Here is a 15,135-nt window from a genome sequence, read left to right on the forward strand (position 1 = left end):
ATGTCACTGAACAGAGTTTCTTAGCAGTAAACCATCATGGTTTCCTTCGGTGCCTGGCTGGGATCCAAGAACAGTACAGGGGCTCAGGAAATGAAATAAAGGAAAGGAAGGAAGGAAGGAAACAGGAAGATTCATGAGTCTTAATTGTATCAAGAGAAGTAGCTCAGAATACTGAATGGCAAGGAGACGCCAAATCATGAAAAATAGTCCAAAACATAATAAAAACCTGTCAGTGTATCCCACTATGGGTTAAATTTAAAATGCTATACTAATGAATCTTCCGAGAAGGTAGTATTATCATTAATTTTAATACCTAAATTAAACTAGTGGGAACATATATAATTTACTAGGACCTACATCACAATTCGTTGTCAGAGTTAGTAGAAGAATATTGTTTTTAGTTCTTAATCCTGAATAATTTTCAAACCATCCTTTTTTCTTTCTTTTTAAAAATTCTATTTCAAATAAGCAAAACAAATCCATGATAAGACAAATATATCTAAGGCCAAAAAGTGATAGAGCTAATGTCTCACTTGAAGAGGGGTCCTCTCTGCACTTCATACTGATATTCTCAGTAGCATTTAATACATGCGTTGTAGGTACTAGTCGGGTAGTTAGGGAACGCTTTGGATGAGGGCTGTCCTTGTTATCTTTTAAAGCAAATTAAGAAAATAAAATGTCAATATTAGTAAAAGAAGCTTTCAGTTGGTATTTCACTTTTCAAACATTATATGATGGGCATACCTTTAAAAAATATATATACATATATTAATTTTTATAATTCATCACTGAAATTCCCTAATCACTATGGCAATGAGTCCCCAAAGTTTGCCACTAACAAAATATTAAAAATCCAATATACAGACATATCTTCAATATATAAATTATGCATTTGTGGCAATATTTTTAATACATTCATATAAAAGAATCAGAAGTTTATTAATTTTAAATCAAATATGATTATTTAAATTAATGTTCGAGAAATAAGTTAAATTAAAAACTTTTGTGTGTTCTATGCTTTGGAGCAGGACTGCCCAACAGAGCTATATACAGTGATGGAAATAGTCTCAGTTTGTACTGTACAAAATGATAGCCACTAGTCGACTACATGTGGATACTGAGCACTTGAAACATGGCTATTGCAACTGAAGAGATTAATTTTTTTAGTTTTATTTCATTTTAGTTTAAACTTAAACAGCCAAATGTGAATTGTAGCAAATGCTATTAGTATAGTTAGAATTTTTTTGGTTTGGGGTTTTTGTATTTTTGATTGGGCAAAATGTTTCCATCTCTGAGAGAGATGAAAAGAGACTTACATGTCATTTCCCATTGATCATAAGTGCCTTAACCTATTCTTGAGAACATTTATTTAATGGTGGGGAAAACAGTAGATGAAGTTAGTTAGTATTTGGATGGAGAATACATTAAGCCCTCTAATTACAGGACAGCTATACCTTTAGTTTGTGACTGAGAGAGTTGCCTAGCAGAGAGGTACCAGCTGGGGGATTCTAAGCCTGGTATAACGGGAATATAGAACTATAAAGGATGGATTTTATTATCATATCTCTTGATTATTCACAGACTAATAATAATTATAAAATGGGGAGGTCATAGACATCATCGTGAGATTAATACTTTTCACAGTGTTCACAAACAAAGCTTTCTAAGAAAATTCAATCACACTGAGTATTTGAAGTTGGAAAAAGAAACTAAGGAGGACTTGGTTTTACTATTTAACGGAACCAGTAACAGTAGAGCTATCAAGACTCCTAGAAATTATGTAGTTCAACAGGCCAATATTTTAGATAAGGAAACGGAAGCTAAGAGAGATGGTCTCATGGTCAAACAATGAGGAACAGACCAGGCCTGAAACCTTAAGAGTTTTTGACTCCTATTCACTGTATTTAATGTGTATTTTTATTTATTACCTCACCTCTTCTATTGGTTTCTACAAGTGTCAAGTTTTGTATTTAACCTATCTATCCAAATTATGAATGGATTAAAATTATAGGGTGGTTCATTTACCTTTACTATTTGAACATTTTGACATGGTGATTTCCTTCTCTTCTGTTAAAGCTTCATTTTCATCTACTCCAAGAAATATGATCCTCTGTGGAACATAACAGTCACCTCCTATGACAATACCTTGTGGTCAGTGGCCATGGTGGTAGAAAGTTGTACAAAACTATCTTCCAACACAAAATTATCCTTTTCTACAGTACACCTTTTTCCCAGTTTTATTTAAACACTTCTCAGTGATAATCACCCACATCTCTACACATATCACATATCTTTAGATTAATACTTGTATATGTATGTATATGAATATATAGTATGTACACTTACATCGAGATAATTGCAAAAAAATTCACATAGTCAACACAGTTAAATTTCCTTTAACATATATAAATCTTTACTTCTACCCTTTACCATCCTTTAGAGTTACTCAGAGTAAATATAATTTATCTTCAATATAACATGTTCAGAGATATGAGAGCAATTTTTATGCTCCTTAAAGGTCTTCTATTTTCCAAGATAAGTATCCATAATTGCTTTAAATATTACTTATATACTTAATTTCCAGATTCTTCACCATACAAGTTACCCTTTCATAACATAAAATATTTGTTTCAAGTAACCTTTTAAATGACACACATGTGGACTACCATTACAGAAATCAGTGGAACTAGTTTAATAATAATTCATATTTATAGAGCATTTTTCTATGTGTCCGACACTCTACCGAATACTTTAAATGGCTTACCACATTTAATTATCTTCCTATACTACTCCTAATAATTCAATATGTGTTTACCTGAGCTATTTGGTACCTGACACCCATTACTGAATCATTTTTAAACCTTGTGGCCAACAAAACACTTATTTTTTTCTTCACAATCTATATCATGTCAAGTCTTTCCCACCTTGACGAAAATCTACCATTAAGGTCTTGAACTTAAATGCAAGACTTTATGTGTATCACAGTTTCAGTTTACCTTATTAAATTTGGCTCCTTGATCCAGCATATTAACTTCCAGTCATCTGTAAATTCTATAAACATGTCTCCATTCACCCAGTCATTCAATTGTTTGAACATAAAATCATTTATTCTACAAATATTCACAGAGTACACATAATGTGTCAGACATTCTCCTATAGGGATTCATCTATGGCAACTGATTATATACATTTCCAGGCCTCAAGTTCCTTACCCAAAGCCAACAATAAAAATATCAAAAAGATTTTGAAAAAACAAAATTTGTTATGAGAGAGGAAATTCAGACTCATTTATTATATGGTGATATATTCAGAATCAACCAGGAATAACTTAACTCACCTCCATTTTCAAAAGCAGCAATGTCAGTCCTTGGTTTCCTATCCAATGATGCTTTTATCTCACCTTGCCTTTCAAATAGGCTAAATTTTGTTGGAACTGTAAGGCCATCCCCTACAAAATTAAGGAAAAATTAGAAAAGGAAAAAGAAAAAAATCACCCCAGGAGCCATTAGGTGCTTACATAAGTCTATAGAATTCATGATGATAGTAAAAAGTCTAAAAGTTAATGCAAGTATTGTTTGCATAGTGGTATGATGAACAATAAATTTATAAATATAGAAATTTTAAGCAAATTTTATAATTATCAAGAAAATAACAAGTTTATTTTCCTATGTGGATTATTTATTAAATGGCAATTTAAAAATTTAAACAATCTAACATTATTATGTATGTATAATATATTTAACTATTTGATGTGTTCTTCATATAATGAATTTTGTAATATTTCTTTTGATTATATTTCCTTATCAGGAACAAATTGAATGAAAAGTATTAGAGTCTACCACTGACAAATGGTAGTTATACGGTGATAATTAAATAATTCTTAGTGTTTTTCTTATACATCTCTAGATAATTTTCTTCTAAAATAAGCTATTAAAAGCAGAATAAGAGAGTTATGGTAATCTAATGCACCATATGATTCTAGATTGGATTCTAAATCAGGAAAAAAGTTCATTTGGCTATAAAGGACATTGATGGTACAGCTGGTGAAATTTGTTTTTAAAAATTCTGTAAATAATATGGTATCAGTGGTAATTTCCTGATTTTGATATTTATACCAAAGTTAAGTAAGAATTATGTAGGGGCAGCATATCTGCAACTTACTCTTGCACAAACAGTTTAGAAAAAAAATCACAATATGTATATTTAGAGAAAGAAAGTGAAAAATTAAATGTGTAGAATATAACATTTGGGAAATCTGGTGAAGGCTATTCATGAATAACTGAAATTATTTAAAAATAAAAGGCTTTTAAAACCATAATATAAAGTGAAAGTACATGTCATTATCTTTCTAATCTACCCTTTTTATATTCATTGCTAGCTTGTTTTATTTGTTTTCTTTTTTCCTTGTCTAGGAAATGCGGGCAATGTGCCCTTCTCTAGATGGGGTGCCCACCTGTCAGCTGTCTCGCCAATCATTCTAACATCTAATGGTATGTTGCTGCCACCTACCGCCATATGTTTAAATAGTTTGCCACGTCGGCAAGCATTCTACTTTTGATCCTCTACTTTATCCTACCCTCATCTTGATGTTGGGACATTTTCCCAACTACCATTTTTTATTTTTAGGGAGAGGAAAGAATTCAAATCTCCTACTGCAGCAAAACTTTTCAGCTCATTCTAGTGGCAAGACAACTCTATAAACTCATGGCATCCATGGATTTTCTCTGAGTTTCTGGTTTTATATCCAGAAAATGTTCTTATCTTGCCTTCAAGGGCAAAATGTTTACCAACATTAAAGTAAGATTCACCAAAACATAAGACCAATGAAAGCCCCAGCCTTGGAATAATCCACATGCGTGACTTCTGAAATTGCCTGGTACACATAGGCACTCATTCAATGAACAAATGTATCCTTGTTGAATGACTAACGTCATTCTGTGATCTCCCTTTTGTCCTTCTAGGGCTAGGTTGTCCTTTCTATTCACAGAGAAAAAAATATGCACCTCATTCACAGGGAAGTTTATTTCCAACGAAAAATAAATGGTAAAAGCCAGTTATTTACAGAATTACTGCATCGGGGGAGTAGTGCCGCCATGAGCTTACGAAGCCTATTCATTCTGTAGCTCCGCTGGGAAAGCATAATTACACTAATAACAGCTTTTCATATTAAATATAGGTCATCTGATAAAAGCACTTCCTCCACACCCTCAATTCTGATGTATTATTTATCACGTAACTCTAGTGTACATCTTACTAAATAATTCACAGCCTATCACACCAAGTATCTCTTATATATCACCTTGAAATGCTGCCTTTTCCTTCCTTACCTTCTTGCAATTCGCTGCCATTTTCCAAAGGCTTTTCTAACTCTTTGTCTGCTGTAGAGGCTATGCTTTTTGATGATGAAATGTCCGGAGGAGTATGGAATCTGTAGTATTCACCTAATCTCCCATTAGAAAAGTAGAGGTTAGTATATTTGTCACATCGAGCATTAGAAAAACCACAAATGTTTGATTTCTTACCAGATTTATAACACATCTCCTTTATGGCTCTTTTTTCTTCAATTTCTTCAGGAGTCTTTGTCCATAAACTAGAAGCATCTATAGGATATATATTTTTAATTAAATTGTCCAAAATCGAATAATATGAAACTATATAAATCAGAATGAAAAATCCCAATGTTCTCATGGATGTTTTTCTTTTTAATTTTTAAAATCAATAATTTGCATACTGGTAAATGTCTCGAATTGCTATTTTTCACATATTAGAAAAATCAGTTTAAGCAACTGTACATATTTAAATGAGATCTATCTCCCAGCCATCATACAACAAAAACCCTCCAAGCCAAATGATCATAAGCTATGTATAGACATAGAACAAATTAGAACATAATGAATTGAATATACTTTATAAAATTCAAGCTATTTTCTTACCAAAATCTGCCTAATACATTACTTTATAAACCCCTCACAGTTAAAAAATATGTAAAAAAAAAAAAAACATGGTAGGGTTTTTGAATGTGCATTGTAAATCTGAGAAAAGCCTTACTAACCATTTTGTTCATCTCTTTCCTCCTCTTCTTCCTCAAAGTTAGTTTTTAAAACTAAAGGATGGTGAATGGGTCGTGATATATTCTCCTGAGGCTTCAGGGGTTCCTGACTCTGGGTCGGGGGTGGAATTCCTTCCTGAGTTTCTTTCTGTGGTGTGATATCTACAGAGGAAATGCAAAATTTCAGTCTTTTTAAGATATATATTATGTGCATGTTCAATGATCAACAGTGTCCTCCTAATTTACTGTATATTTTATTAAAAGGTGTCTCTTCTTATTTCTGGAAATGTTATTAAATTAACAAAAAATATCAACATTTTGCCTGTAAGGTGCAGAAAATATGCAAATTCATAGATTTTAGATAGGAATTATAACCATGACTTGGCACATCACAATTTTGGTATAAATGCAAAGTGACCATAGGTATTCTTACATTGTATTCTTACATTGATTGTATCTATGGAATAAGAATAAATTAATCACTTTACAACAAATTAACAAAGACAAATTCAAATAAGGCATAGTTTATAATGGCAGAGTAGATATGCCAAAAGAGGAAAAAACCCAACGGTTCTAGTTTTCTGTGGCTGCATGATTTCTTGGAAGTGAGAAAGAATGATACTTTCAGATTTCTCTATTGGCTGCACATTGGTCAGACTGTCCAAAGTTCTAGGTCACATTTAAATGTCCTTTAACTTTCAAAACTAACAAGCAATTAATAGAAAAAAGTTGGTGAATACATGAATCTTCTATTATCACTAATTCAATCCCCTTTGTTTTCTAAATGAGTAGTTATCAAATTTGGCTAATTATCAGAATCAACTAAAGAAATTATTCAAAACAGGGGCACTTGGGTGGCTCAATAAGTTAAGTGTCTGCCTCCAGCTCAGGTCATGATCCTGGGAGTCCTGGGATCAAGCCCCTTGTGGAGCTCCCTGCTCAGCAGGAAGCCTGATTCTCCCTCTTTCTCTGTCCCTATCCCCACCCTCGTGCTCTATCTCTTTCTCAAATAAATAAAATCTTAAAAAAGAAAGAAAGAAAGAAAGAAAGAAAGAAAGAAAGAAAGAAAGAAAGAAAGAAAGAAAGAAAAAGAAATTCAAAACATCTTTTGGGTATCTACTTTCTGATCTTCTGATTTAGCAGGTCTAGATTAAAGCCTGAAAATCTAGTTCCATTTTTTTTAAAGTCTCGGGTAATTATGAAATCAGCGCCATTTGGAAACCACTGCCCCAAATGAATGATCATCTAACTAGGGTCCTGGGTTATGGGAAATCTTTAGATAGGTGTGCCATCCCAATAATTTGAAACCAATGAATCCTATTCCAGATCCTCAATTTCCACATTTATTTTTCCCCTAAAATTGGTTAGCCTAAGAACAGGCTTGAGTTCACAATAGCCTTCTCTCCCCTTTATAAGATGAAGGCCTACCCTTCACTCATGCCAGAATTTACTATAACACACTGGCCAAAAGAGAAATCCTCCTTTATTGATTAACCAAACTACCTCAAACCCATATGGCTTTCTCCACTACTTTATTTTATACACATTTCTACCAGGAGAAAATCATGATGTGGTAAGCAGAATAATGGCCCCCTAAGGAAGTCCATGTCCTAATCCCCAGAATTAAGGCTGCAGGTGGAAATAAGATATAATCACCTGACCTTAAAATTGGCAGATTGTTTGTTCTGAATTATTCAGGTGGGCCCAAGGTAATCAGAGGGTGTTTACAAATGGAAGAGAGATGCAGAGGAAGGAGCCAGGAAAGAGATGTGATAATGCAAGCTATGTCAAATGATGCAATGTCAGGAGGACTTGACTTTCATTGCTGATTTTGAAGATGGAGGAAGGAGGACATGAACCATGGAATATAGAAAGCCTCTAGAAACTGGAGAAGGCAAGGGAACAGATTGTCTCCCCGAGTCTTCAGAAGAAATGCTGCCTTGGAGACAACTTAATTTTAATCCAGGGAGGTCTGCATGGTTTCTCAACTACAGAATGACAACATAACAAATGAGTTGTTGAAGCCACTTGGTTGCTGGTAATTTGTTACAGCAAAAACAGAAAAAGAAAACACAAGGTAGTAGAAAAAGTGCTATTGGGGTCCATGTTGGAACATTCTAAATTCAAATGCATAGTAGAGTATGGTATACTTAAGAATTTTTGTTGAAAAATTTCCTTCTTCCTTTTTTGGACTACTGTTAAGGAATATATAACCCTCAAGGGGAAAGTCTCTTGACATCAGTGGAAGGAGAGCGCTAGCAAAAACTCTAAAGAAAAAACATGGCTTTAAATAAAGCTTTTTAGCTATTCTCAATATATATTCCCAAGACTTGTCATTAATTGCAAAGACAAGCTTCACTGAACATTAAAGAGAGTAATTTTAGAGTCAAATTTTTCGAAGTTTCATTGAGATGTAATTCATACACCGTAAAATTTATCCATATGAATATATAGTTCAGTAGTTTTTAATATTTTCACAGAGTTGTACAACTGTTGCCATAATCAATTTTAGGATATATGATCACTCCAAAGAAGAAACCCATTCCCCATTAGCAGTTACTCCTCATGTCTTCCAAACTCCCCAGCCCTACACAATCACTAATATGCTTTGTTTCTATGGATTTGCCTATTCTAGATACTTCATATAAGTGGAATCATACAATATGTGTGTGGTCTTTTGTACATGTCGTCTTCCACTTACCATAGGGTTTTCAAGCTTTAGCCATGCTGTCACCTGTAACAATACTGTATTCCTTTTTTTATCAAAATAATATTCCATTGTACAGATATATCACAATTTATCCACTCATCAGAGGATGGACACTTGGATTATATCTGCTTTTTTGGCTGTTATAATGTAGGTATGAACATTTGCATACAAGTTTTCATGTGGACATATGTTTTCACATCTCTTGGGTATATACCTAGAAGTGGAACAGCTGGGAAACATGCTGATTCTGTTTAACATTTTGAAGAACTGCCAGAATGTTTTCCAAAGCAATTGTACCATTTTTCATGCCTATCTGCAATGTATGAAGATTCCAAATTCTCCACATCTTTGTTAACATTTGTTACTAATCTTTGATTAAACCATCCTGGTGGGTGTGAAGTGGTTGCTCATTGTGGTTTTGATTTACATGTATCTGATGGTTAATGATGCATGATGAGTATCTTTTCATGAGTTTATTGGCTATTTGTAAATCTCTGAGAAACGTCTTCAGATTCTTTGTCCATTTTTTTTCATAGGATTGTCTTTATATTATTGAATTTTAAGAGTTCTTTATATATCCTGGATACACGCCCCTTATCAGATATATGATTTGCAAGTATTTTATCCGATTCTATGGGGTGTCTTATCACTTTCTTCATGATTCTTTGAAACACAAAAGTTTCTAATTTTGATAAAATCAAATTCGTTTCTAATTTGGTTGTTTGTCCATCTGGTATCTCTAAGAAGGCTTTGGCTTTGACATAAGATTTCTTATAAGAGTTTTATACTGTTAGTTCCTTAGGACTTTGGCCCATTTTGAGTTAATTTGTTTGTGTAGGGTGTAAGGAAGTAGTACAAAAATAACTTTATGTGGCTATCCAGTTGCCCCAACACCATTAGTTGAAAATACTATCCTTCTCCCCATTGAATGATCTATGTATCCTTGTCAAAAATCAATTGACCCTAAGTTGACTGATGTAAAGGTTTGTTTCTGGTCTCTCAATTCTATCCCATTGATCTACATATCTGTTTTTATACCAGTATCAGTTGGTCTTGATTACTGTAGCTTTGTAGTAATTTCTATATTTTGAAGTTAGTAAGTTGAGTTTTATAGCTTTGTTCTTCATTTTCAAGATTGTTTTTACTATTTGGGGTCCTTTGAATTTCCATATATATTTTAGAATCAGATTATCAATTTCTTCAAATAAGTCAGTTGGGATTTTGAAAAGGATGATATTGAATCTATAGATCAATTTGGGGAGTATTACTATGATAACATCTATGAACATGAGCTGTTCTTTCCATTTTTAAGTTTCTATACTTCCAAATTTATTAAAGTTTGTTTTATGGCCTAATATATAGTTTATCCTGGAGACTGTTCCATTTGCACTTGAGAAATAAGTATATTCTGCTATTGTTGCAAGGAATATTCTATAGATGTCTGTTTGATCATGTTGTTTTATAGTTGTTTAAGTCTTCTATTTCCTTGTTGTTTTTAATTATTTCCATTGTATATCTTTTTTCATCCTTTTACTTTCAACTTATTTGTGTATTTAAATCTAAAGTGTGTCTCCTCGACAAAAAGGGATCAAAGGTATTCAAATTGGCAAAGAAGAAGTCAAAATGTCTCTCTTTGCAGATGACATGATACTCTATATGGAAAACCCAAAAGAAGCCACTCCCAAACTATTAGAAGTTATAGAGCAATTCAGTAACGTGGCAGGATACAAAATAAATGCTCAGAAATCAGTTGCATTTCTATACACGAATAACGAGACCGAAGAAAGAGAAATTAGGGAATCCATCCCATTTACAATAGCACCAAAAACCATACGTTACCTTGGAATTAACTTAACCAGAGACGTAAAGGACCTATATTCTAGAAACTATAAATCACTCTTAAAAGACATTGAGGAAGACATAAAAAGATGGAAAGATATTCCATGCTCATGGATTGGAAGAATTAACATAGTTAAAATGTCCATGCTACCCAGAGCAATCTACACTTTCAATGCTATCCCGATCAAAATACCAAGGACATTTTTCAAAGAACTGGAACAAACAGTCCTTAAATTTGTATGGAAACAGAAAAGGCCCCGAATCTCCAAGGAACTGTTGAAAAGGAAAAACAAAGCTGGGGGCATCACAATGCCGGATTTCGAGCTGTACTACAAAGCTGTGATCACAAAGACAGCATGGTACTGGCACAAAAACAGACACATAGACCAATGGAACAGAATAGAGAGCCCAGAAATGGACCCTCGGCTCTTTGGGCAACTAATATTTGATAAAGCAGGAAAAAACATCCGGTGGGAAAAAGACAGTCTCTTCAATAAATGGTGCTGGGAAAATTGGACAGCTACATGCAAAAGAATGAAACTTGACCACTCTCTCACACCATACACAAAAATAAACTCCAAATGGATGAAAGACCTCGATGTGAGACAGGAATCCATCAAAATTCTAGAGGAGAACATAGGCAGCAACCTCTACGACATCGGCCAAAGCAACCTTTTTCATGACACATCCCCAAAGGCAAGAGAAACAAAAGATAAAATGAATTTATGGGACTTCATCAAGATTAAAAGTTTCTGCACAGCCAAGGAAACAGTCAGAAAAACTAAGAGGCAGCCCACGGAATGGGAGAAGATATTTGCAAATGACACTACAGATAAAGGACTGGTATCCAAGATCTACAAAGAACTTCTCAAACTCAATACACGAGAAACAAATAAACAAATCAAAAAATGGGCAGAAGATATGAACAGACACTTTTCCAATGAAGACATACAAATGGCTAACAGACACATGAAAAAATGTTCAAAATCATTAGCCATCAAGGAAATTCAAATCAAAACCACACTGAGATACCACCTTACGCCAGTTAGAATGGCAAAAATAGACAAGGCAAGAAACAACAATTGTTGGAGAGGATGTGGAGAAAGGGGATCCCTCCTACATTGTTGGTGGGAATGCAAGTTGGTACAGCTACTCTGGAAAACAGTGTGGAGGTCCCTTAAAAAGTTAAAAATTGAGCTACCCTATGATCCAGCCATTGCACTACTGGGTATTTACCCCAAAGATACAGATGTAGTGAAGAGAAGGGCCATATGCACCCCAATGTTCATAGCAGCAATGTCCACAATAGCTAAATTGTGGAAGGAGCCGAGATGCCCTTCAACAGATGACTGGATTAAGAAGTTGTGGTCCATATATACAATGGAATATTACTCAGCTATCAGAAAGAACGAGTTCTCAACATTTGCTACAGCATGGACAGCACTGGAGGAGATAATGCTAAGTGAAATAAGTCAAGCAGAGAAAGACAACTATCATATGATTTCTCTCATCTATGGAACATAAGAACTAGGATGATCGGTAGGGGAAGAAAGGGATAAAGAAAGGGGGGGTAATCAGAAGGGGGAATGAAACATGAGAGACTATGGACTATGAGAAACAAACTGAGGACTTCAGAGGGGAGGGGGGTGGGGGAATGGGATAGACCGGTGATGGGTAGTAAGGAGGGCACGTATTGCATGGTGCACTGGGTGTTATACACAACTAATGAATCATCGAGCCTTACATCGGAAACCGGGGATGTACTGTATGGTGACTAACATAATATAATAAAAAATCATTTAAAAAAAAAAAAAAAGAATTTTTGTACAAGGTCAAACAGCCTTCATTTGAACATTTCCAAATGCTGACTTGAGAATAAATCATATCCAAGCTTTGTGAAAAAATAAAAAAATAAAAATAAAGTGTGTCTCCTGTAGATAACATATAGTTAAATCCTTATTTTTAATCTGGCAGTGTCTGCCTTTTTATTGTATTTTAATCTAATCATATTCAATGTTATTGATGCAGTTGGATTTTTATCTGTCATTTTACTTCCTGTTTTCTTTTTTGTTCCTCTTTTCCTCTACTGCTTTCTTTTGTAGTGAGTAGATATTTTTTAGTGTAACATTTAAATATTTTTATGATTTTTCCATATTTTTAAAGGTATCTTCTTGGGAGTTGGTCTAGGGTTTACCATATAGTTCCTAAATTTCAAGATATACTTCAGATTTAGACTATTTAATTCCAGCTAGAGATAATAAGGTTATTCCTATATAGCTCTATTCCTTCTTCCACCCCCTCCTAATTTGTGTTATTGTTTTTATATCATATCTATATGTGTTACAAACCCCAAAATACATTGTTTTATTACTTTATTTAATTTTTTATTTTTTAAAGGAGCTGAGACATGGAAGAGAAAATATGTATCAATAGGGTTTGTTATATTAATCTTCTTATTTATCATTTCTGATTCTATTCATTTATTCCTATGGATTTGAGTCACCACCTGGTATCATTTCCTTATCATAATGTAGGTTTGCTCCCACCTGCCTCCTATGCTCTTATTGCCAAATATATTACATTTCTAAGTGTTATAGGCTCAAAAATATAATTATATACATATGCAAATGTATATTTTTTTTCTTTCAGTACTTTGAGTATGTCCTACTGCCTTCTGGATTACCATGTGTCTGAAAAATCCACTGTTAATCTTACTGAGGTTCCTTTATATGGGACAAATCATGTTTATTTTGTTATTTTCCATAATTTGCTTTTGTTTTTGGCATTTAACTCTTTAACTATGATGTGTCTGGATGCAGATATCCTTGGGCTTATTTTACTTAGAATTTGTTGAGTTTCTTGAATATGTAGATTAATATTTCTCATCAAATTTGGGGAGTTTTCAGCCATTATTTCTGTTCTCTCTCTCTCTCTCTCTCTCTCTCTTTTTCAGACTGTATAATCTCTGTTGATCTATCTTTAAGTTTGCTGATTCTTTCTTCTGTCAGCTCAAATCTGTTGAGCCCTCTAAATATTTGTTTTTATTCAGTTATTATAATATTCAGTTCTTTTCATAGTTTATATCTATTTACTGATATTCTCTATTTATTGAGACATTGTCATTATACCTACCTTAATATCCTTAAGCATGGTTTTCTGTAGGTCTTTGAACACATTATAATATGTTTGCTAACTCTAACCTCCGAGCCCTCTCAAGGCATTTTGTTGACTACATTTATTTCTTGTGTATGGGTTACACTTTCTTGCTTCTTTGCATGTCTCATAAATTCCCATCCAGTTTTTGTTTTTGTTTTTTTTTAACTGGGCAGTTTGGACAATGTATTGTAGCAACTCTGAATCTTGATTTCTTACCCCCAGCCCCAGAATTTGTTCTTTGATTTTTAATATTTTAATGACTTGGTTGAACTATTTTAACAAAATCTATTTCCTCCCACAGTGTACAGCCCCTGATGTCACTCCTCAGAGGATGCAGCCTTGATAAATCCACAGTCATCCAGCGATGACAATGGTTTGACCAGGACTCCCTCTGTCTCTTTCCCTGGTTTCTCTGTTAAGCTATCTACTCTGTTGGTTTCACTCCTAGCTGTCAGACTCCATTACTTGGTGGTTGATTGCTCTACTGTTTCCATCAGTGCACTGGGGCATAAACTGCTTCACCATTTGATTCAGTTAAGTTCTGATCCTTTGCAGAGGTAGTCTCTGAGGCCAGTCTTTCAAGTTTGTTCCAATCTCAGGAGAGCTCTTCTTAACTCTTCCCTCGGTTGTCTTTGGTCAACTCTTATCTGGTTTACAGTCTAGCCTGTTGCTCTCATAGAGCTACCAGTCTCTTCCTCATTGCTTACCCGCAAATTCTCCATTGTTTTCCAGAATGCCATAATAAACTTCCCCATACTCTGTTCTGTTCCAGATAAATTCAGTTCTCTTTTGGAGAGCTTCAGAGTTCTCTGCTCTTACAGCTTATTTCTCCTGCTTGAGCAAAACCTCAATGCCCCTACTGGGAACAGGGACAGTCTCTCACTTCTCTTGGAGTGACACCCCTGCTTTATAAGCAGGCACTGAGCAGGGGTGGTAGCCTCTGATATTTATGGTTTACCCCTTCTGACAATTGGGCAATTGGGGGCTTGTTCTCTGCCTGCTACCTCTGTAATAGAACTTCTGCCCTATGAGTAGGGCCGGATAGAAGACCCAGAACTCTTAGCCTCTCTTGCCTTAAAAATAGAGCTCTTTCAACATGAAGCTGTGAGGGAGTATGAGAAACGTTAGCAACCTGCTCCTCCCAGGAAGATACCATAGTCCTCATCAGGGAGCTGGAGGTAGACTGCAACCTGTGTTCTTGGCTGAACCCACATAGAGTAGAACTTCTGCCACACTGAACTGGGGGGTGGGAGAGGAGAAGGTGGTGACTCAAATACCAAAGACTTGCTGTTCTTACTGATATTAAATGGATTTTCCTTTGTTTCTTTTATTTTCTTTCTTTCTTTCTTTCTTTCTTTCTTTCTTTCTTTCTTTCTTTCTT

The 15,135-nt window shown here is 34.5% G+C and overlaps 1 protein-coding gene across 2 annotated transcripts in view; it reads right to left on the bottom strand.

The window, feature by feature from the left end:
- CUNH12orf50 (chromosome unknown C12orf50 homolog) overlaps positions 1-15,135 on the bottom strand; it is a 38,111-nt gene that overhangs the window by 6,477 nt on the left and 16,499 nt on the right. Inside the window, exons 4-9 of one of the 2 annotated variants that reach the window (XM_040637059.1) lie at positions 6,053-6,211; positions 5,523-5,600; positions 5,328-5,441; positions 3,338-3,448; positions 2,026-2,133; positions 534-650 (exon numbers count right to left, since the gene is read on the bottom strand). In XM_040637059.1, coding sequence (XP_040492993.1) covers positions 534-650; positions 2,026-2,133; positions 3,338-3,448; positions 5,328-5,441; positions 5,523-5,600; positions 6,053-6,211 — 687 coding nt within the window. The remainder of the gene's footprint in view (positions 1-533; positions 651-2,025; positions 2,134-3,337; positions 3,449-5,327; positions 5,442-5,522; positions 5,601-6,052; positions 6,212-15,135) is intronic. The other variant, XM_040637060.1, reaches the window with a different exon arrangement.

The sequence above is a fragment of the Ursus maritimus genome, unplaced genomic scaffold (genome assembly GCF_017311325.1).
Source record: "Ursus maritimus isolate PB19 unplaced genomic scaffold, ASM1731132v1 scaffold_21, whole genome shotgun sequence".
Taxonomy (NCBI): domain Eukaryota; kingdom Metazoa; phylum Chordata; class Mammalia; order Carnivora; family Ursidae; genus Ursus; species Ursus maritimus.